This window comes from Podarcis liolepis (assembly GCF_965112155.1).
Source record: "Podarcis liolepis genome assembly, chromosome: 5".
Lineage (NCBI taxonomy): Eukaryota > Metazoa > Chordata > Lepidosauria > Squamata > Lacertidae > Podarcis > Podarcis liolepis.
In genome coordinates this window covers 33,187,158-33,212,110 of record NC_139556.1, presented here as the reverse complement: position 1 = coordinate 33,212,110, position 24,953 = coordinate 33,187,158, and the positions used below count along the sequence as shown (strand labels likewise).

The following is a 24,953-nucleotide window of genomic DNA, read 5'->3' as shown; positions in this document are numbered from 1 at the left end:
TCTCATTCCACATGGGATGGTTTTGCTTGGTTTGCAGGGTCTGGGTGTACAAACATTGGTGTTCCTCCAGGCCTTCTAACACCTCTCTATTATGCACGGATAGTACTGTTTTTACTTTAAAAGGGTAGGGCTTTGGAAAATGAGTTTATTAATATAGATGGTTGTGTGATTATTATTATTTATTTATATCCTAGTCTCTGCCTTTATGCATTTAAGTGACTGTCCTAGTAGTCCTAAGCATTTTATTTATTATTATTAATTATATTTGCATACTGCCCTTCATCCGTAGATCTCAGGGCGGTTCAAAGCATAAAAATACAAGATAAAAGCACAAAATACATAATAAAAACAAAATAAAGCAATACCCCCTTCCCCACCCCTCACACTACTCATCTAATTAACAACCCCCTTCTTTCTTCTCCCCCTAATAAAGAAAAGTTCTTGAGCCAATGCCTTCTTTTCATTTCTAGCAATTCTGTTCTTCATCCTTTCCAATCTAGCTTTTGCTCCTTTCATTTAACGGAGGCTGCTCCAACTCATCTTTCCAATGAACTCCACGCAGCAAAATCTAACCATCTTTTCTTTGTGGATCTTCTTCTTCTGACTCTTCTTTGAGCCTTTGATGCAGCTGACTGCTCACTTCTTATTCCGCTTTTCTAGCTTTGGCTCCTATTGTTTTCTCATGGCTTTCGTCATGGCTGTGTCATCGCTCCCTTAAGGTTTCTCTCGGTGGCTTCATTTCTTCATCTTCCCCCGCTTTTTGGAGGAGTGCATCAGGAATCAGTTCTTCTATTTGGTCCCATTGGACAAGCCCTTACTGGCCTTGTCCCCTCCAGATGTTGTGCTGAGTGGGACTGCTGAGAGGGCTGGTCCAAAACACTTGGAGGCACCAGGTTGGTTAAGGCTGCATTTATACATTCATTTGGTTGTTGGGATAGGAGTGTGTCAAATCTGCCTGAAGGTTCCATGTACAAAAATCAATGCAATTGTCTTCACCATCACCATCAAAATAGTACATTTATGCTGTTCTTTTCCTGATCTTCCTTCCTATTCTTTACAGCTTACTGCTTTTTTATTATTATTATTATTGCTTCTTGGCCATTTTCAAAATCACCCACATTTGTTGCTGATAATGCTACTGCTTGTTCTTCTCATCAGCTTTGAAATCTTGGAATACTTTTTGATTCTACCTGCATAGTCATCTCATTTTTCATCACTACAGTGGTACCTCAGGTTACAGACGCTTCAGGTTACAGACACTTCAGGTTACAGACTTCACTAACTCAGAAATAGTAGCTTGGGTTAAGAACTTTGCTTCAGGATGAGAACAGAAATCGTGCAGCGGCTGCACAGCAGCAGCAGCAGGAGGCCCCATTAGCTAAAGTGGTACCTCAGGTTAAGAACAGTTTCAGGTTAAGAACGGACCTCCAGAAGGAATTAAGTTCTTAACCCGAGGTACCACTGTATATCTAACACTAGCTCTGTTCTTTCTGTACATTACCAAAATTCATCTCAGTCTCCTGGTATTTCCAGCGTTGGTTTTTGCAGTGTACTTCCAGTGCTGAAAATATGGAATATGTGCCAGCGCATCTCCTTGTGAAGACCATTTCACAATGACGGTGCCACCACTGAGAAGGCCCTCTTTCATGTTGTCACCTACCTCACTTCATAAATATTTTTGAAAGCAAGTTTTGTTTATTGAGTTTTCAGATATAACAACATGCAAACAAAAGAAACAAAGAGCAGCAGCTGTTTGCAGCACAATATTGTACTTCGGATAAAATGGAGTAGAAGGTTTGTTACACTTTTGCAGATATTGTGACGAAACGTCCACGAAAGGACGTTTTAGAAGTAAAAGTCATGTAAGACAGCCTCAGCAACTCTTTTTCGGGAATCCCTGGGTCGGAGCTCCACAGCCCCTCCACACACACACACACACACACACACACACACACACACATGCTTTGAAATTTAAGAATGTATCATGCCTTTAGAAGCAGTACTTGGAATCTCATCCCTGCCCTTCTCTTTGGTAAAGCTGGTCGTACCTTGGAGCAGTGTGTGGAAAAGATTAAGATTCTACACTGCTCAATGGTTCTACTAACTGTGGAACTTAAATCATTGGATAGTGAGTTAGAGTGGGTGGTGGTGATACCCTTGTTTGTAAGAGCCCTGTTCCATTTGTGTTCCAACTGGCACTGACAGCCAAGTTCAGAGAAAATCCTGCCAGCAAGTCCTTCACAAACTGGGAGCACGTGCGAAGAGAAGGAAGAGGGGAAACACACTGGGTGTCTGACTGCAGAACGATTTCATTTCCCTCTACGTGAAGTTCAAGAGGATTAAATGAGTAAATTCTCTGGTTTCCGTCCCTCCCCACCACCAGAGATCTAAAGGTGCCTGAAACCAAGCCGCTCTGATTCTGACATGAATATCAAATTCACATTAGCCCTTGAAGTGATTGAAATTATCAGTCATTCAATCAATCACAGCCAGCTGTTTATTTTTCAAATGCTAGCTGTCCCCAGCTGCTGTTGTCCTGAATCCTGATGCAAACATTCTTATCAGGGATGGTGATGTACACAAATATATATTTATTGGTAGCAGAGTAGTGTTACTGTTACTCCACAGGATTAAACCAGATTGTCAAAGCACAACAAGTATTTTGATTCAAGAAAACTCAAGCTCAAAATAAAGTATTGGCAGTGGAGTTTGCTCTCTTGATAACCTTTCAATCTTAGCTGCATCCTAATAAGATCTGACTTCCAAGTGGCAGCAATTTATTGACCAAAGAGTTGGTGAAGATCATTGTTGCTACAAGATTTGTCTGACTTTCTCTCTTGTCCCCGACATAAGATTGGAGGGGGGAGTAAGAAAGAAGCAGCAAAGGGGTTTAATTGAGGCTAAATACCTCCTTCCCATAGCTGCTCTTTGGACGGTGTAATCCCATCTGTCTAAAGACCACACTTGAAAAGGTCATTTCCTTCTAGTTGATTTTGTACATGGGTGATTTTTAAGTAGCTGTCACATTCTGCACTTTTGACCAAAAGGAATTTTCTCTTTCAACTGGAAGGGGGTGGGGGTGGAATATGATGATGGTGATGAATTGTCTCACAGTGGTACTTAAGGAGCTGAAATGAAGGAACTAGTATGATTGCATGTGTGTGAGAGAGAGAGACTGTCTAAGATGGTCCATTTTTTCAGCCTTAGCTTGTTGATTTTTAATAAAGAAATGAAACTCGTGTTGTAGATTTTCCATTAGGGGACAATAAGCTTTCATAGAGGGAGTTACTGAATTAGAACTAATATTAAGCATGATACCAGCATGCTTGGAAATACCACCACTAATAAGTTTCTCTCCAGTTCTCGTTTGCTGACATTCTAGGTGCCATTTTGTTCACTGAGCCAATAACTTTAACTACGCTGAAGTATATCATAAAAGAGACATATTCATTTGTGTTGGACACTGTTGATTTACAAACTTCTTCATCCCAGAGCCACTGCTAGAATTTCCTGTCTGGTGGCATAGATTAGTAAGAGAGAGAGAGGACTGAATGCTTGCTGGAAATCCAGCTCCTTGGAATCATTAGGCCAAATGTTAAAGTCTCAGTTCTACTTCTCTGTATGTTCAAAGGCTGAAGTACTTTGTCTCTCGCCAACACAGTGCTATCCATGAAACTATATCCAGTGTTGTTTGTGCACAAGGGCTCTAGAATAGCTTGCAGAGACTTAAAAGGGTTTTAAAGGAAAATGTAGCTTTCTAGTAGCTTGGATGGCACCTTGTAGGCCTTCTTCTGACAACTCCTGCAGCCCAGCTGGTGCTAAACGTATTGCTCTGCTTTCCTTTGGGGCCACATCAGTGAAGCTAAACTTGTCTTGTCGTCTGGGCAGCCTAGGACCTCCATACACATAGCACTGGGACTGCACCCCAGAGAAGTCACTTCAGTGCTGCTAATGCTGCAAAAACAATGTGGGAGGCAGCAGTAATGACTTCCCAGTCTCTGCAGCCACAGCAGGCGCTGTGATTCTTTAGTGGTTTGGCATCGCCCCCTAGCGGTACACTTCATTATTGACAGATTCCAACAAGTGGCTTGAAGGCGATATTTCAATGACTTCATTGCCCACAGCTGCAGATATTACAGGGCCATTCCTTTCTACAATGAAATGGTTCCTTTTTGTGGCCCTAGCACTACCTTGATAAGTTCAGTTTTGTAGGTATTATAGCAGAGCTGACACCCATAAAGTATAACTAGGGTTGCTGATTCTGAAAGAGACATGTATACATTTTGGTGTAACTGTGTTGCAGGTACCTGAAATGAATAATGAAAAAGTCTCCACAGACACACTTAAAGCAGGTTGTTGTTTTGTTTTTAATGAAAGGTTGGTTGCTTGTCCACATGATAAAAGGAAGAAAATACAGGACATTTCCTCTCTGTCCTAGCAGTACTTAGTACTCCCTTTCTCTCCAGCAACCAGTAGATATTCTTTCATTTTGGTTAAATACTCAAGCTGGTATCTCAGTAACCTCCTGTATATGCTTAAAATGCTTCAGCATGCACCTAAGGGCTTTTGTAGTTTTCACCTATGGCTACAGCTATTGGATGACTCTCCCTGCTTTTGAGAGTGAAGTATTCAAATGAATACATTCACACACACACCCATCTTCTCGCAGCAGAGAAGGCCGCTACCAAATCGCCTTATTCTCCAGTAAGCAAGACTAGAATTTCTCATATACACTTTGCTTAGATATGGGTGTAGAAATGTATTCCAAGTGGGGATTTAGCATCCTTACTTAGATGGATTTTCCGTGTTACTCTCTTCCTCCTCCAAGGATGTGCAGAAAAAGGTGAAGCTCCATGCAGTTGGAGCTATCCATGATGGATCTATTTTATAGTGTAGGGAGAACAATGCACAGTATTGGGCATTGCAGAAATCATGAGTGATGAAAAGCCTGATTAAAGACCACCTGCTCCAAGCAAAAATAGCAGAGGATGGCAATTTAATTATAGTATGATGGGCATCACTGGCATGTGAAATTACATAAAATATCAACTTTAATAGCAAATACATCAGTCAAAGTTTAAGGGCTAGGGTAGCAGTTCCCTCTATATAAAAATGTGGCAATTTTTTATTCTTCTTCAGTTATAGCTTCAGTTATCTCTTCTCTTTTAGACTAGGCCTTTTTCTTGAGTAACATTCAGAAAGTATGCTTAAATATAAAGCTGATTTATTTGTTTTTGTATATAATTTTTAAAAAATATTATGCAAATTGTATATATTGGTTTGAGACAAATTGAAAAGTAAAGTATCTTTATATTAATAAAGATTACAGCCTTTCTCTTAAAAATAGAAGATATTATATTTTTATTAAGCTTTACATTTTGGAATATTTAAAATACATGTATTCTTCACCTCAGATAACTGATTATAAGGGGGGCGCGAAATTACTAGTAAAAAATTCAGTCATTTAATATTTTGAATAATAGCTGACTAGCTAGAAACTAGGAATGATTTGATATTTCATTACAGTATTTTAAGTCCTCCCTAGAACTGTTTTTCTTTCTCTAATAATGTTAATTTGATTGCAGAGCCACGATTGGGAAATCAGGTTTCTTTTGTCCCTTTGGAAAAAAATACATGCTAGAAAGTAAAATTTTAATGGGTAGGAAAATACACACACACACACACACACACACACACACACACACACATTTGTATACAAGCTTAACTAAACTAAGAAAGGGTGAGGGAAGCAAATAGCAAAGCTAGTGATAATTTGGGAAAGCATGCAAGGCAGGAGACTAATTCAGCCCGAACACTTTATGTTACACAGTGATCCAAGGATCTGGTTTTGAATCCTGTAAAAATAAAAGTCCCATCCTAACAGGACGTATATGAAGTTTTCGGCCATTTTCTTCCTCCTGCTGCTGAAAGTTTCTTTTCTGGATATCCTTTAAAAAATATATATATACCCTCCATTGTGGATCAGATTATTGGAGAATGAGGGACATGGTTTGGTGAAATTAAATATTTAATTAAACCATTAATTGTCAACATTTTCCCACTGCAAACTTTTGTTTCTGAAAGGTTTTATGCCTACTGTCAGAACAATTAATCCCCGCAAATGCTATGCTGAATGGAAACATTTTTATTTAATGACCACATTTTTTGCCAGTGAATTCTATACATTCCCTTTCACTGTTTTTCCTGGTCGCCTAGTCACTTTTGTTACAACGAGAAAAGAAAATAAAGAAACATCAAAGATAGAAAGTACAAAAATCTCTAGGTCGAGCCTAGAATGGTGAAAGCATGGTGCCTTTGTCTCCCTACAGCGTATCCAGATACAGTCACAATGCATTCTAAGGATGTTTTCACACATTGTCAGGCTTATGTGCAGATGTTCTTCATTTGAAGCAATGTGTGTGCAGTGGAAACTTTTTTTTTTTTTGTGGAGTGCAGCCTGTGTGTCCATTGTGAGAGAACCCAGCAATGTTGTTAAATGCCTAACTTTCTGTACTGCAACGTTAGCTAGAGGCTAGTCTATTACTTTTTATCTCTTCAAGCTTTAAGGCACTATTGACAATGGGATTTTTGAAGTATTGGCTTCTACTATTACATATTTTGTTGTGCTCTTGAAACAGGTGTGGGTATCAAGATGGAGTTTGAACTATAAAAATAGAATAATGTTCTGAATGTGGATAACATAGAATCTGTGAAGGTTTGTGTATGCTCTTCGCAATAAGCAGCCTCTGCTCACTCAGAGAGATATTTACAGTTCTTTATTTTACATATGTACAAGCAGCACAATACAACTTATGCATCCGAATCGTCTAGTTCAGATTCGGGGAGTGGTCTTCTCCTGCTTCTCCTCCAACAGAAGAGGCAGGCAAGCCTCATGGGATGTCTCTGATCCTTGCACAGGAATAGGCTCTCAGTCTGTCCCTGAGCTCCCTGTGCGGTGCTGCTTCAGCATCGGGAGCCTTGACACCTCCTGGCTCCCCTCAGTTCCCTCCCCCTCTCCCCCTTCCACCATTTCCTGACCGTCTCCTTCTGACTGTTCCCGTTCTGATTCTTCTCCTCCCCCCGGCTCAAAGGTGTTCCTTGGCAGTCCCATGACAGAATCATAGAATTGTACAGTTGGAAGTGACCCGGAGGGGGGGGGTCATCTAATCGTTCAACCCGCTGCAATGGAGGAATCTCAACTAAAGCATCCATGTCAAATGGCCATTCAACATCTGCTTAAAGACCTCCAAGGAAGGAGAGTCCATCACCTTCTGAGGGAGTCTATTCCACTGTCAACAGTTCATTAGTACATTTCCGAGCACAATTCAAAGTGTTGGTGCTGACCTTTAAAGCCCTAAACGGCCTTAAACAGGGAAACTCAGCCAGATGGGCAGGGTATAAATAATACATTGTTGTTGTTGCTGCTGCTGCTGCTGTTATTAATTTCATTAAAAAGTTCTTCCTGATGTTTAGTCGGAAGTCAACTTTATTCCGATTGCTCAATCTTCAAGACAGATTCCCTATCTCCCTGTGACTTTGGAAACAGGTGTAGAGGGTCATCTGTTATTGCAACTTGAAATGCAGAATTGTTTCCTCAATGTTCGTTCCATGTTTTGTTCTGGTGGCTCAGTGTTCATATTGTGTCAAAGTTTGTATTATATTAACAAAATAAAATGGGCTGCTGATCGAAATAGTAGTTAAAAACCAAATGTGTCGCTTTTTTTTCTTCCAATATATGAGACTGCGCTGTATTTTGAGGTGTTTTGCATCATGCTTCATCATAACATTATTGCTGCTAGGTTAGATGTTTATGTTGTGTGCTATTTTTTCTCTTTTATCTTCATAGGATGAAAATGACAACCCACCCACGTTCAGCAAGCCTTCCTATGTCATCACAGTCATGGAGGATATTATGGCAGGTTTGTGAGCTGTTCCTGTCATTTCTGACACTACCTTGTTTCTCTAAGCAATAGTTAAGACTAATCATAGTTCTGAGCCCTGACATAACAGCAAACACAGTTCGTTGAAAACAAGTGGAAGCTTCCAATCGCCTCTTTGTAACCACACCATAAACTAGACCATCATTTAGTCCTATGTTCACACCAAGTCAAGCTGTTCCTTAGAGTACAGCTCAAGCCATAAAATTCTATCTTTCTGGGAGCCATGTGCCCTACCTGTCTCTCTGCTTGCTGCATTCCATGGCTACTTGAAGGAAAATCACTTTTCATGTACAAATCTTGAACCGCAAATTAAAATAAGGCTGCAAACCTAAGCATGTTTACTTGAAAGTCAGCTCCAGCAAAACCAATAGGACTTATTTCAGGACCAATATGTTTCAAATGAGAACATTAAAACAAAATCTGCCATTATTATTTCCCTCCCAGAAATCTAACGTTTTCCACAGAACGACCCCACCCCCTCTGAAATTCACTTTGCCCTTCTGTGCCCCTCTCAGCATATATTCTGGTACTGTCACTGTAGGTAATATTTTACCCATTCAGTGTCACCTGCCATAGAGTGGTAGGATGAATTTAGTAAGTGGCAAATGTGGAATATCCTTATTACTTAATAAGCACTTTCACTTACTCTTTAGCACACATTAGCTAATGGGGGGAACCACACCATGTTTCAGTGAATACAGAAGCAAAGTAATGGTAGAAAGTCTTAACCACTTGGTTACTTGGATGTCTGCACTAGACTTATGTTCCAATGACATCTTCAATCCTAAATCAGATTAATTTCAAACTAGTCTAATTTAGCTGAAGAATCAAGCTAGTGGTGTGCCTGAAAAATGAGAATCCCCATCACCTTATTATTTTTCTCCAAGGAGCAACAGTGCTGTTTCTAAATGCCACTGATTTGGATCGGTCAAGAGAATATGGCCAGGAGTCCATTATCTACTCACTGGAAGGCTCTTCTCATTTTCGAATCAATGCTCGCTCAGGTAAGCACAACCACAATATTCCTTTTCCTTCCATGCTTATTCCATCATGTCTTTGCAATTGTTAGCTTTATTCTCTTCTGTCTCTTCTGCTCTCCCTCATTTTTGCCATGCTGCCCAGCCACAAAAGAAACAAACTAAGTCTTTTGAGTGTCAAAATAATGACTCTTCAGCACATTATAATTCCCATACAGTGTAATCATTAGGCTATTTTTGTGACATTCTTCAAGGTGGGTGTGCAGATTTCCCATAATCCAAATCTACACATACTCTACAACAGTGTTTCCCAACCGGTGTTCCGCAGCACACTAGTGTGCCGCGAGACGTTGCCTGGTGTGCCGTGGGAGGGAGGCGGGCAAGTCGGGCGGCAAGAGGCGGGGCGGCGGCGGCGAGGAGAGGCCGCCCAGCGCGGGGCTCTCGCCGTCTGCCTGCCTGGCTGCCTGCGTGGCGCTGATGTCACGGGGCTGTAACGTGCCCCACATAGGCACACACGGGGCGGCGAGCGAGCTCCCTCCCACATCCCATCGCCGCTCGCTTCGGCCGGCCTACTGGGCTGTCGCAGGCGGAAGGCCTGCGCATGCGCGAGGTTTTCGCGCCTTCGGGATTCCCTTCACGCCTTCCTCCTCCCGGGTCCTTGAGAGCGCGGGAAGCGGCAGCGCAAGACCGGCGTTGAGCCTGGTAGGTATTGCGCTTGCCAAGGCAGTCATTTGGGAAATGAAAACTTGCAAAGCAAGCAACCAGTTAAATCTGAAGTACGTGTATGCTTAATATCCTGTATCTGAAACCTGTTCTGCCCCCTCCCCCACACTTGGTGCCATTTTCATCTACACATGCAGCAGAGTAAGTTGACCCAGAATAGTACCAATTCAGATGGCAGATGGGAGAATGACAGTGCTGAATGCTTTCCCATGTAGAACAGTCCCTGCAAATAAAAACCTAGCATATTTGGAAGAGGGATGCTAGCCTAACCATAACCTTCTATGCTGTTACTATATTTTTTTTTTTTTGTTTGTTTTAACATAAGTAAAAAGTGACCTTTCCCCATCTGGCATGGTGGTGTGCCTCGAGATTTTTTTCATGAAACAAGTGTGCCTTTGCCCAAAAAAGGTTGGGAAACACTGCTCTACAAATCAAGGCAGATTGCCTTAAGGTATAGAAAACTAAACCAGGATAAGGCAGTATTATCAGTGCTGTTCTCGGGGTCTCCCTAGTTTTCATACTGAAAATTTAAAAGATTCTAATTAGGGATGGTGGGATTTTGGGGGGGAATTTTTTCCCCCAGAGAGAGGGATTTTTAGATTCTTCTCTTATTCATTCACCTAAAAATAGAAAAAGAAATTCTCAAACTATTCCCCATCATTTTTTGTCATTCCTCCACCCACAATGCCAAGGAACGGCCCCTGGTCCAGGGCCCTGTGAAGGATGCAAAATGAAGACCAGACTGCCAAGACACTTGATGCTGAGACTTGTAGGGGGGAAAGAAAAGAGCTGTGCTATTGCCACTGCTGATGGTGAAACTTTTGGAGAATTTATTCTCCCCTGGAGAATTGCAGCAATGTATTTTCCCCAATTTCTCTTACCACAAATACAGTGCAGAACTTTGAAAGGCTACTTCCACTCAAAGTACCGTATTTTTCGCTCCATAAGACACACCTGACCATAAGACGCACCTAGTTTTTAGAGGGGGAATGCAAGAAAAAAAATATTCTTTAAAGGGAGCGCTGAGCAGAGCCTGTATGCATCCCAGGCTCTGCTCAGCGCTCCCTTTCACGAGCCGCGTGGAAGCGTGTGTGTGGCTCTTGGGGGCTTTTCCCCGAGGAGAGAGGAGGGCAGCCTGTCAGTGATCTCATTTACTGATCTGGCCACTACAGGTTATCCTATCTTCAGTTGTAAAGCAGGTTCTGGGCCTTTTCAGAGGGGGCACTATATAAGTTTTAGGAGCAAGATAAAGTAACACATTCTGAAGTTTTAATCTGCTGGGGTTTTAGAGATACAATACTTAATGTTTGTTTGTTTGTTTTAAAACAAACATGTCCATGTAGAGTTATTCAGACTGAATAATGATATTGTGTTTGCTTATCATTTTATCATCCCTGCCTCAAAACATCCCTTGATGAGGCAGGACATTATTATTATTATTATTATTATTATTATTATTATTATTATTATTATTATTATTATTGCTATTTCCATTCTAGATCGCTGGATAGCGATGTTTTAGCCCAAGTACACAAAGTTCGGTTGAAACTTATCGTCTAGTTTATCATAGGTATCATTTTCCTAATTTCCAAGCCATGATGACCCTCCTTGTTGAAATATTCTGTAGGGAGATAGATGCATTCAGAAGGGAGGAGAAATGAAGAAACGTTATATTTCAGTTCTGTGCTTTAGGAACAGAAGAACTTTTCCGTAGAAGTATCTTCACTGAAATTAGCTGAAACTGCTCTGTGAAGGTGTGCCTAATTGGATGTAACTTTGTGGGCAAAGTAGAGCAATCCATCACTGAGACACACTATTTTTTTATTTTAAAAAATCCCCCACTGATTAATTTTCCCCCCAGTCTACAGATTAATGGATATCACAGGAACTTGGGAGGCAAATGTATTTTAGTAAAACCTTTGACCTCTTGCAGTTCTGTGATCTAGATTAGTTTTTAACCCCATCTCTGATATACCTGCTGTGAGAAGCACCCTACAATCGAAGAGAACTGAAATGCATAATTGTGTTGTAGAAGCTGAATTCCAGGGCTGGGGTGCAGGGACTGTGGAAAGGCTGGCAAATACCGGTAGATTATCCCATCTGGTTTAGCATAGACGTTTTTGGTCCCTTTCAGCAAAATGGCTGTAAATGAAAGTCCAATTAGAGGAGAGTCCTGCAGCATCAGATAATAATTAAAGAAGTAGGAGGTAGAGGCCCAGTCTCCAGGTATCACTAAAGCTCTGCGAAAGGCATACATTTGAAGGAAACCCCTTCAAAAAAAAGAAAAGAAAAAGAATCATAGGATGACCAACTTGGATGGCCTCTGAATGTCTGATAATGAGAATCATAAATGTGTAGAGTTCTATTACCCTCCATCTCCTGCTTGTGTAGCCTTCCTGTAGGTATCTGGTTGGCCCCTGTGGAACCAGGAGCAGATGGGCTTTTCTTCTGATCCCACAGGGGTCTTCCTATGTCCCTAGGTGCTGTTCTCTGTGACCTACAACAAGGAAAACTCTTTCCTGTCTCCTGTATGTTGCTGAACCACAAACATTCGACCTACAAGCTCTCCCTTCTCTTTTCACCTTCCTCTCTTGCCTTCTGCAGGGGAAATCACCACAACATCTCTGCTGGACCGGGAAGCTAAATCTGAATACATACTCATCGTGCGAGCAGTAGATGGCGGTGTGGGTCACAACCAGAAAACAGGCATTGCCACTGTGAGTTGAAATTAATTCATTTCCCCTGCCATGATGTGTGTTGTGTTGTTGTTGTTTTAAAATCCTGATGCACATTGCTGGGCTGCAGCTCCCATCATCCCTGACTACAGTGGTACCTTGGGTTACAGACACTTCAGGTTACGTGTTTTTGGGTTGCACACCGCACCAAACCCGGAAGTTCCAGAACGGTTTACTTCCGGGTTTTGGCGCTCACGCATGTGCAGAAACACTAAATTGTGCTTTGCGCATGCGCAGAAGTGTCAAATCATGACCCATGCGTGCACAGACGTGGTGCTGTGGGTTGCGAATGTGCCTACCGCATGGATCATGTTTGCAACCCGAGGTTCCCCTGTATTGGCCAGACTGTTTGGGACGGATGGGAGTTGCTGCCCAGTATCATTTGGAAGAACAATCAACTCTGTGAAGCAGCACGTTAACTTTCTTGCCCAATACCACCCAAGCCTACATAAGGCAACTGAAATGATCCCTCACCCGCCTGCCTCCAGTCCCAGTTTTATTTAAATACCTTGCAAGGAAAAGGGCCTCTTTGGCTGTGAAGGGTTGTCCTCGAGGAGTGATTTATCTTGGATTGTTAAAAAGAGACTGAAGGCAACAGGGAGAGAAAGATGCTGCTACCAGCAGTCATCTTGCCTCCGCCTCCAGGAGATGGTCAGAATGACAGGGCAGCCTTTTCCTTTCTCCTCTCTTTTCCCCTCTTGTCACTGGGCAGCCCTAGATAATTACACATGAGATGTTCCTCATGATGACAGGCCTCCTTGCACCCATCTCCAGAACGGACATTATTTCATTCACATAGGCTTTGCATCCTAATGAGGATGGCATTTTGAGACACTTGGGTTTTTGATTTGCCTCAGGTGGGAAATCACATTTCCACACGTTTTGTGTGATCTGCTCTCTCTCTCTTTCCCTCCCCCCCCCCGCCCCCAAGTATAGACTCTGGAATAAATTAAATGTCTTACAGATGCCGCCTCCCATCTCTTTCTAATTGTGTGGCTTTGCAATCAAGCAAAGAGATCTGGTAACCCCATCTTAAAGAGTTTGAAACACTAAAGTAAAGGAATAATGATCAAACCTACCAGGAGGCCTGGGGCAACTTCAGGGCTTCAAATCCTCCACTCAGCTATGAATCTCACTGGGTGTGACCTGGGGGGGACAGTCACTGGCTCTCAGCCTGGCCTACTTCGCAGGGTTGTTGTGCAGATAGAAGAGGGAAGAACCACATATACCACGTTAAGCCCCCTATAGAAAATATGGAATATCACTGTGATATTCCACATGCACAGTAGCCCTAAACACACAAGGCACAACCAAGCAGAAAGTCGTCCCGTCCCCCCCGCAGAAGCCCCTTTCAAATCAGTATGCACCCAAGCAAGGCCACTGCTCTGCAGAGCCAAGCTGGCATGCTCAACATGGCAGCCCCAGCCTGCCTTTCCTGAAATGAGTGTGCGCATGGGAGTGGAGAGGGCAAAAACATGATTAAGAACAGAAGCAGAACTATTTTGTTATTGCTGGGAAGGGAAGCAAGAGACACAGCACAGAACACACATGCAGACGTGGTCCTTTCCTGAAATATTTTCCCTGCCCCCTTGTCACCTCCCCCTTTATTAGCTGGTGTCCTTTGGCAATTTCCTTTATTTTGTATAAGTATTGCTGCTTTCAAGCCTCCTCTCCTTTTTTTCTTGGTATTTGCTCTCTCTCTGTGCATGTGTCTTGTCCTCTTTCTTTCTTTCTTTCTTTCTTTCTTTCTTTCTTTCTTTCTTTCTTTCTTTCTTTCTTTCTTTCTTCCCTTCTCATTTTTACTGTGTTATTTTGCCCATCCATTCATGCATTATTACGGAATGAGTAAGCTGGGTCCCTGCTGGCCAGATACTCTTCAAACAATCAGCCACTGCTCAGTCTACCAGGTGACTGCCCCAGGGCACCTAACTAATAGGAATTTCAAACACTTTAAATAATTTACCAGGGCGGTGAGAAACCAAGGCAACTGTCTTGATTGCATGTCTGAGCTTCTCTGGTGTGCTCCTGGCACTATACTCTCAGGGCACAAAATCCCATAAGTTGCTGCACCAAATTATCACCGCCCCGCCCCCCTTTTCCCCTTTCAACTTTCTTATCAAAGCTTGCATTTTCAAAGGAATTAATTTTTTTGTTGGCTTTGCCAGATCTCCAGAAATAGCTTGGTGATATCATGCCTGTGTCTGTCTTAGAAATGTGTATAAGTGCTTTCCAGGTAGTATTTTTAGACTATAGAAATGGCTTGATTGGGACTATTTCAACAGGAATTTCCTGTCAAAGTCTCATCAGATGATCAGGCACTACTTTTTCAAAATGGATTTTCTCCCATTTAAAGCCTTCAGAGGGCTAGTTCACATATACATGTTCAAAAGTCCTTATCTGTTTTTGCTGCTGAGTTGTTTAGGAATATACCAAGAAAAAAGCACACCAAGAACTCAGGCCAATGTAAGTTTCAATGGGGGGAGTGGTCCCTACAAAACGCATTCAGTCGGGCATTATCGACATGTGGGTTGAAAGATGATTGAGTGCGGAATTGAGAAGGTGATATCTGGGAATGGCCAAAATGGCATCTTAATTTTACGAGGTGTATAATTTAGAAGATGTCAATTCCGCACTTGATAATCTTTCAACCCACATGTCGATAATGGCCGCCTGAATGCGTTTTGTAGGGACCACTCCCACTATTGAAACTTACATTGGCCTAAGTTCTTGGTGTGGGTTTTTTTGGTATATTTAATAACAAGAACTCCAACTTATTTAGAGTTGTTTAGGAAGGCATGTAATTGGTAGTGTGTCGGCTAGGGTATTTGGGTGTCCCCTAGTTTGTCTTGTTTTTGTTGTTATTTTTTTCTTGTTATTTTTGTTGAACTCTGATAGAAGATAGAAGCTTTTGGCTTGCCGTGTATTTCTATGAAAACAATTAGAAAATAACAATTCCTTGTCTGTAGCATCAAACAATGACTTGTGTATGTGGGTGGTCTGTGAATGCTGCGAGACTAAGCCCCCTTTCCCAGTAGAAGTCAGTAGAGTGGGGTAGCAGCATATACTTGACCTCTGGTCACCAGCATCACCATGGCTTACTGAGAGGGGCATAGTGGTAGTGAGGTCAGTGCAGTGCAAATTCACAGACAAAGTGAATCTGGACAGTATGTTTGCACCACGCCCACCTCATGGCCACCTGGCCCCTCTCCCTTCAAGTAAGCTGCAGGAGCGCCAGTGATGGGAGGTCAGCTAAGCACCCGTGCCACCCAATACTGCTTCTTCCTCTTTTGGGCTCACTTCCGTTGGACCTGGGAGGGGGACTGACTCCAGCTACAAAGACAGCTCCTGCCACTAAAGGTGCCTAGCATGGTTTCCCCACCTGTGTTTAGGGTATGGTTGTTTTCATTAGCTCACTAATATGGGTATAAAATACTACATTTAGGGAATGTGTTTGATATGGTTATTATTTTCATTGCACCTGTATGTTGATAATCGTTTGCTGTTTTTGTGAGCTGCTTTGAGCAAAATTTGGAAACATGGCCTACAAATAAACCTTGTGATGATGAAATTATCTATAGCTGATCCTTTACCACAGCTACAATTTTCATATTACCCCGTGCCAATTTATATACATTCAGCTGTGTTGAATGATCAAACGGTACACATGTATGTATAGGCCAAAACTGAAAGAATCTTCCAACTCCCACTACCAATAATTCATTTTTTAGTCTTGGGTAAGTTAATGGGATCCCTCTACCTTACAACTTGACTTGCCTTCCTCTGGTTTTTGGAATGAGGCGGGATTGACACCACTTTCTCCTTCCACTTTCTCCTATCTTGATCAGATTTGTCACTTTCTTCCATTTTCCTTCCTCTTCTTAAATCTCAATGGCATTGTGTGGCCCTTCTTAAAATGCCCAGAAGGAGCTGTGTTTAAATTGTTCATTGCAAATACCAATTTGGTGTGATCTGCTGTATAGCATTACTATATGTGTGCAAGTGCTATATTTATCACAGCGACTAACAAAACAAGAGATTAATTTCTCATAGTGAAACATTTCAGCTTTCAGTTGCTCTGAAATGATGTGTGTTTTTGTGTGACATAGATATAAAAAAACTGCTACGAGTGGATAATAATAATAGTAGTTTTATTGTTTATGCCCTGCCTATCTGGCTGGGTTTCCCATGTCAGACATTAAAAACTTCCCTGAACGGGGCTGCCTTCAGATGTTTTCTAAAAGTTTTGTCATTCTTTATCTCCCTGACATCAGATGGGAGGGCGTCCCACAGGGAGGGTGCCACAGCCGAGAAGGATGTTAAAGCAGCATTTTTAGAACTTCTGGTGATGTACCTGCTTTGTGAAGTCTTTGCTCACATTCCTGTATAGGAACAGATGTATAGGAACAGTTAGAATTGTAGCTGATAAAATTAGTAACGCCACTTTGTTGCTTCACAGCACTGTCCACACCCAGGGGTGCAATTTAGGGTCTCCCTTGTGTACTGTATAAACATGCCAAACCCCCCAATCCTTCTGTTTAGACACAGGTGACTATTTGTCTTTTGTTGACAGTACTGTTAAAGTTATCTAGGTGTAAAAGAAAAAGAAAAAGATTGCAACAGATGTTCTTAGCATACATTGGGGGGGTTGTTTTGCTTTCCCCCCAAAATTGTACCCTTTGAACCTCATTGAATTCCTCTGCCACCCTGCATACACACACAGCTAAAATCTCCTGTGCCGAAGATTCCCAGTCTCAAATGGTGCTGCTGTTCCTCAGGCACCAAGTGTTAACTGCAGGCATAAAGGTAGCCTTTACTCTTCACAGACTGCTTGTGTGAGAACAGCCCACTTTGCACAGGCTAATAAACCAGACTAATAAACCAGTACTAGTGGCTCTCTGGGAATAGCACTGGTGGCATGTTTTTCTTCTTGATTATAATTTATTTTCAGTTTCTGCCCACGATGATGAAATATACTGGACTCCATAGGAGATACACAATAACAGTGTAATTATCTCCTATTTGCCATGTTGACTGATTACCCCCTGAGCTAGCCTCTTAACACTATTGAGAACATGAATATGAACATGATTGTAGAAATGCACACCTGTCTTACTGTTTCAGCTTGGAAGGAAAAAGCAGCAGGAGCTTTTAACAGTGTGACCGTATACATGCCTACTCTGAAGTAAGCCCCAGGGAGTTCAGAAGGGCTTACTTCCAGGTAACTACAGAATTGCAGGCAAAGACCTGGATTCAGCTAATGAGTCCCACTAGCGGAAGCCCCAGTGCAAGGTCCCCACCACCACCAGTTGGCTTCAGGAGGGTTGAGCAGACCCCCAGAATAGCATGCAGCAGGGAGGAGAGGGGAGATTGTTTCATCTAGCAAGCTGGAATGCTTGTACTGACAGAACAATCTACTTAGTGTATGCAGAATTCCTCCCTAAATATGTTCCTAAAATTCCAATTTATTATAGGTGCTAATTTAGCTGAAGGCTAAAGGGAGTGTAAGAACCTGAAGCTCAAACAGAAGATTTTTGGGAGTGAGTTTTTTCCAGCTGTTAACATTCTGGCATAGTTATAGGAGCAAGGAGCCTCACTAGGTTTAAAACAGACTCTGATCAATTTATGAATGACGCTGCGTGGCTCCTTCTCTGGTCTTTTGGGTTCAAGGAGGATTCCCCTTTATCTCTCAGTTGAACACCTCCCTGCCCTTTTCATGTGCCCTCTAGCACTACAGCTAGAGAAACTAGGTTGACTACCCATCTAAATTTCTTTTGAGGTGATTTGATATATGAACTTCTCAGGACAAATATACAGAGATGGTGACGATGTGTGTGTGTGTGTGTGTGTGTGTGTGTTGTTTTGGGTGGAGCCACATTAGATTGCTCCCCCCCCCCAAGGGCTAGAGTAAGGGTTCACATTAGACCAGACACAAGTGTTTGTTAAAACAAGCCACCACAACTCCATTGACTACAGAGAAGTAATCAGAATTGGCATGGCACAGGAGTCTTCAAGTTCCCCCTTCCTTCTGAGGGAGTGGGTCACTGCGAGAGGGTCTTCTCATTTGTGGTGGCCTGTTTGTGGAATTGTTCCCCAAGGTAGGGTCACCTGGTATCTCAAATGATCTATTTTTATATTGTAAACTGCCCTGTGATCCTTTGATGAAGGGTGGTATAGCAATATAAGAAATAATATTAACAATATCTTTTTTGTCTGCCAGTCAAAGCCTTTTTATTTTCCCAAGCTTTGGGTAGCTGAAGTATTTCTACTTTGCTTGTTTTATTGATCCTTGCTTTTACTCTGCTTTTTTAATCTGTTGCCTTGAACATTTTAATTGAAGAATATTATAAAATGATTTCAATCCACTAAATAAATAAACAAACCACAATGGCGCCCATTCATTCAGTACTGGTAGATAGAATGGCAAAAAAGGAATGGTTTGCTGTGGACAGTCCATTTTTCAGAAGCTTCTCCATGTCACCTTGTACCTTTTGTGTTCCAGTTCTTCCCTTCTGCTAGTCTGATATGTAATGACACTACTCTGATCTGCTGCTTGGTGTTTGGCCATATAAACACTTCTGACAGGAGCTAACAACATTGGTGCTAAACCACACTGCCAAAAAAAAAAAAATAGTCATGTATATGAGATTTAAATCCAAGCCTCAGAAGTTCAGCCAAGGAATAGAAGCGACATGTGACTTTTAAAGTTAGCACTCCCTACTTTGTACTGTATAATCCAGTAGCAGAGGAATTACTCAGCAAATTGTGAATAACCCAGACAACAGTAATGGAAGTGGAGATGACATTAGTCAGATTTGTTTATTTATTGTGACTCACGCGCTTGTAGAGAGAGGGTTCCTGCCCTGCTGTCAAGCAGTCAAAGCACAGAATTCTGAAAGCTTCCCTGGCGAGCAGAACCTCCTCTTCCAGAATAAGCATTGGCGTTGCTGAGTGAATCAAATGGGCCTCCAGAGGCAACATCTTGCTAAAAGCTGCATCGCGTGTGACAGGGGCATTAGGACAGACATAAAGGAGAGTGTCTTTGTCAGACGTTGTCATCGTGTTTCTGTCTGGCATTCCTAACCTGTATGAAAACCGTGTTCTGAGGTTGCTGGTGCAGATACAGGAGCGATAAAAGGAAGTTGGCCAAAATGTGTGTTGCTTTATTAAAGGCTGTATTTACAACTGCAATTCTTTCCAGGTAAACATCACTTTACTGGACATTAATGATAACTACCCCGTGTGGAAGGATGAGCCCTACTTCATTAACTTAGTAGAGATGACTCCTCCAGACTCGGATGTCACAACGGTATGTGCTGGTGGGGAAGGGGGAAACATACCCACAATTCTTTCTGTAGTTCAGAACCACCATTTTAATGTATTATATAGATGTGCAGATTTATTTATTTTTAAAGCAGGTATGAAATAAAAAGTAATTGGCACACATAGTCTGCAGGTGTGTTTGGCCCACTTTACCCAAAAGAAATACTCATAAACACTGTTCCGATGTTGCATGGGGGCCCAGGGGGGCTTACAGAAGAAGGGATAAGCACACACAGACCAACAGAAGCAGTTCACCTGGAGGGGTGGAGCCACAATGCTAACTTCCCAGCAGCTGTGTTGCTGCTGCTTACTGGGAGGGGGGGGAAGAGATCAGGGCTCTGCAGAGGCACCTGTGAAGCCAATCAGGCATTCCCACTGACTTCCTCATTACCACATCACTTCCCCTTCCGGTAAGCATCATTGCTTGTTCAGATATATTTGCTCAGAAGCAAGACTCCTTGAGGCTCTCGGGTAAGTGTGCCTAAGGTTGCAGCCTCATTCTCTTAACTTTGGATTTTGGAGGCTTGGTTGTGGTTGCTCACTGGCGGTGCAAACACATTTTGAATATGGGCAGAAGCATTCCCTCCCGTGAACACAAAGAGACAGTGCGAGAGTGAGAGTCCCTGCTTCCAGGACCTGACACTGGCTTCTTACACATCTTCCACAGCCTGATATTAGTGCAGTTCAGGTACAAATAAGTGTTAAAGCCAGTTTTCTATTCTGGCAATTAAAGTGCCGTGGCAACATAAGAAGTCGAATTTCCCTGGATAAAAGCCGGTCAGTAGATAGCCATTTTTAATTCTATGTTTCAGAATGTACTGATAGAATAGGGATAGAGATGCTTAGATTAGGAGCTGATGAATTGTCCTTCATTAACCAATGAGAATGCATTGCTAGCTATCCCTCTTTTTATATTCGATTGTTGAGTCTTGCATTGCAAACAGGTTACATGGCTGGGCCAGAACTCCTGATAAAATAAAAGCAGTAAATCCCATATTCATTTTCACAGCTTTCCTTGCTTTTGAGTGGCATGCAGTGAAAATAAATTATTGAATGTTACTATTATCCATTAAGGGCGAAGGGGAATCAGCAAAAGGTGTGATAGAAACCAAGAATGGTCAGCTGGTAGTCTGCAGGTAACACCAGGCGCATACACAAAAAGATCAATGTAATTAAAAGAGAGAGATTAAAAGCAGTGTTATTTATTAAATTTATATATCACCTTCAACAAAGCCAGTTTACAAAGCATGCACTGAACAGAATACAGAAGTTGCCAGTTTATCACATAACTCTAAAATCCAACACCTGATTGCAGTGTTTGCACATTTACGTTTTGTCAGGGAACTGCTCATGATGTCCTGTGCACACCAGCCAATAGGGAGCCTTCTGTCATTCTGCATCACAGCACCTCTGGCCCCCATGGTCTGTGAGAGCTGCTGCTTGTGGGGCCTGATTCTGCCTGCCTTTACGCTGCTTAATAGAAGCAGACACAGCTAGCGTATCCATGCAGGGAGACCACTGCCTTATCCCCAATAATCCTAGGTGCTAGAGTAGGTTCTATTGAACCAAAACAAACTTTTTTCCCCCCCTGAGTAGGCATGGTTAGGTTCTCACTAACTAGGCTGCAATCCTAGTTCAGGAATGCCTGTCTGCTTTTGAATTTGCTGCAGCAATTACAGTGGGAAATAAAGCACTATATCAAGGGCCATGTGCTTCCGCCTGATTATGGAAGAGCAATGCTTCAGCAGCCCCAGAGGACACTATTGTGGAAAGGACCTTACAGCAAAGATTGGCCCATTCCTTAAGAGCTTCACTTATTTGGGGTTTTTTGGTTATTTAAAGCATTTTTGCCCTACTCTAAAAGAGTCCCCTACACACACACTTTCACCACACATACACCCAAATGTATAAGGCTGGCAGACCCTAGTCTAAATTCGTCAGCCTGCGGTTTGTGAACAAATACTTGTCGGAAGGATTACGGCCCTTTATTTTTAACATAATGACCAATTCATCCTGCTGTAAAGACGTGTGGATTGCCAGTAACTGTTAGCAATGATTATTTATTTATTGCAAATAAAGGCGTAGCCTCTGTAAGGTTAGCGATAAAACAGTTTGCAATAAAGCAAAATTGCAAGCAAAATTAATCATGAACTGGCCATTTAACCCTCTTTTGCTTCATCTGCAGCCATTCCCAGTCCTTCACTGGGGAGTTTGGGCATCAGAATTTCAACTGGAATACAAGAGCAGGCTTATAACCAGTAACAACGTGGGTCAGCAGATGGCATACACCTTCTTTAGTACAGTGGTTTTCAAACTTATCTTACAGTGGTACCTCGGTTTATGAGCTTAATTCGTTCTGGAAGTCCATTCTTAAACCAAAGCGTTCTTAAACCAAGGCGAGCTTTCCCTACTGAGGCCTCCCACCACCAGTGTCCTTCCACCGTTTGGCTTCCGTACATCTTCCGAGGCAAAGTTCGCTAACCAGAACACCTACTTCCGGTTTTGTGGAGTTCGTACACCAAATAGTTTGTTAACAGAGCTGTTCGTAGACCGAGGTACCGCTGTATAGGAAACCTCAGAATTTCTTGGAAACTTAACAGAGTTCCTTAATGGAAAGGGATATATGCTCCTTTTGTGATGGGAAATGGTAAAGTTCCAATATGTCTGGTTAATGCTGGCATGAACAAAGCGTGTCCCTTAAAGCATAGCACAGAATCCTATGTGACCCACTAAGGTTCCGTGGAAGATGAGCAGGTAGTTTTTCTCAGCAGACAAGTCAGTATATAGGAGGTTTCCTGAAGGGGATAGAAAAAGAAAAGGTTAGTGGTGTGTATTTATTTAGTCATATGAAGACTGACAGTCGCTGCATTCCCCCCCCCCACGCCCACCCCACGCTGGTATTCATTGGATTCTGAAGCACCAAGGCTACATAATTTATTCCACATCCAGTTCCTGTACCATGAACTCTGTTTCCTCTGCTGTGGTTCTGGACCTTAAGGTGATTTGGAAGGCATAAAATCATAGTCCTCACATTGCACTCGCAGTTCCCATCCTTTTGCAAACATGGCATAGTCATTCATATTGTGTGTATGTGCATTAGGGTTGCCTCCGTGTGTTTTAAAGTAAAATTTTGGGCCAATTTCAACTTTCCCAGCCTTGCTTGCGACCTCCTTCAAGGACCTCTCTGAAAGGCATTGATTTAAAGCCTTTCAAATCCCTCTGGCAAAATAAAAGAGAAGGAGAGGGAGAATTATTCTCCATCACACTAGGAGAAAAATGACGGGCGTGAAACAGAAAATAAATGAGGGGAAAGCGGAGAGAATCCACAAAATCATCAAACAGGAAAGACTGTGTTTTTTAAAAAAAACACCATAATGAAACATTAATCTTCTGGGGAGGAGGGGAAATAGCAAAGGTCTCTCGTCCAAGTTCACTGTGTAGAAATTAACTCTCAGTTACCTTAACTGGCCTTTGAGCTGCCCCTCTCTCCCCCATCCATGAACAAACTTCGCCCCCTGAGTGCCCCATCAGTCTTGACAGGGCTCCGACTCCTTGTACTTCTGTTTCTGTTAGGGAAAATGTGTTGGCAACTTAACACGAAGTAGCTTTAATGAAACATGAAATCAATTGTGCATGTGCTGATCAAATACAATTTATTTCTATGTAATTAAAAAGTAATATAATGACTTCGAAATTCCAAATCTGGTTCTCATTTAGAACTCCTGCAACCAGTCAGTTTCCATTTCAAGATGTTCAATTACAGATTGATTCACTGAAGTAAATTCAGCCACCTTTCCCCCCCACCTTGAAGTAACCTTTCCAGTCTCCTTGTAGGAGAGGCAATATTCTTTAAGTCGTCTTTGTTCTTATTGTGTGTAATTTGTTGTTTGTTCCTACTGTGGTGTGATGGTTAGTGTCAGACTGTGACCTGGGAGACCAGTGTCCGAATCCCTATTCAGCCATGAAGTTCACTGGGTGACCTTGGGCCAGTCACTGTCTCGGCCTAGTCTGCCATACATATGCCTTTGAACTCCTTGGAGGAAAAGGTGGTAAATAAATATAAGTAATTTAAATAAAATAAAATATAAACAGTCATTTTTGACCAGGTACCTGTAGTCCTGAAGACGACTTATTTTTCTAAGTCATCTTCAGGACTACAGGTACCTGGTAAAAAAATGACTATTTATATTTTATTTTCCACACCATCAAAATAAAAAGCATGCCACTTTAAAATAGGTTTAAATACTAGACAATAAAAACAAACAGACCAAAGCCAGAACAGCAGCAGCAATGAAAACATTTGCAGTTTACTCACCAGTGAGAAAACTTGCAGGAAAAAGGTGGTCTTCAGAGAATTATTCTTAGCGGATGACCCTAGTCAGGGAGTTTCACAAGGGAGGTGCCACTGCAAAGAAGGCTCTGTCTAGTACAAAACAGAACATGAAACAAAGGAGCCTCTGTGTATCTTAAAAGATGAAGAGGAACATGGAGAACGGCACTTCCAAAGATTCATGGGCTGTTTGTCACATTTAGATGCATCTTCTGGTTTTGCAAATACTTCAGCATATATTCAGAAGTCTTTACAAATCAAGACATAGCGTATACAGTATGTATTTGCAGCAACTGTCCTGTATTCCCCTTTGGGGGTGATTTAAAAATAAAAGACAGTTTTATACAGTGCAATCCAAGTCAAATGGGAATCACATTGTGAGCATGAGATTGTGGGGCAACCAGTCATTTCTGATTTTATTGAGGGCAAACAACGCCCTCAATTCATTCTGAATTAAAGAGACAGTGCGAGTTAAGACTATGATAGAGAGTAGAGCAGGGACACGTTCACCATTCAGGGTTAGGGCAATAAGAGGGTTTCATTTGTCATTAGTGATGTTCCGCAGTAGCCAAATCTGATTTGGTACATAGTGATGTCACAAAGAGCAGAAGAAACCCTCTCATGGAACTCACCATGAATGGGGGAGCGAAGAAGGAATTTATTTATTTTTTTGTCAAGGCAACCAGGCTGATGAATTCCCTTTTCCACAGACACTTGCCTCTGAATAACGCAGTGAACTTTCTTTTGCATCCTTTCTAATCTCCCCCTTTCACCCAGTGGACATACACAGTTGGCAAACTGGAGTTGCATCTCAAGGAATAGAAAGACCTTTGCAACACTCTGCCAGCAAACTGAAATGTTGCAAATATTTGCAAATTAATTGCAATATACAATGAGCAGTGTCCTTTAGCAATTAGCATGGGTTGTG

At 42.1% G+C, this 24,953-nt stretch overlaps 1 protein-coding gene across 1 annotated transcript in view; it reads left to right on the top strand.

The window, feature by feature from the left end:
- The window catches only part of CDH23 (cadherin related 23), a 400,272-nt gene that overhangs the window by 250,984 nt on the left and 124,335 nt on the right, over positions 1-24,953 (top strand). The window contains exons 18-21 of the mRNA XM_083503046.1: positions 7,847-7,919; positions 8,828-8,944; positions 12,245-12,357; positions 19,574-19,681. Coding sequence (XP_083359172.1) covers positions 7,847-7,919; positions 8,828-8,944; positions 12,245-12,357; positions 19,574-19,681 — 411 coding nt within the window. The remainder of the gene's footprint in view (positions 1-7,846; positions 7,920-8,827; positions 8,945-12,244; positions 12,358-19,573; positions 19,682-24,953) is intronic.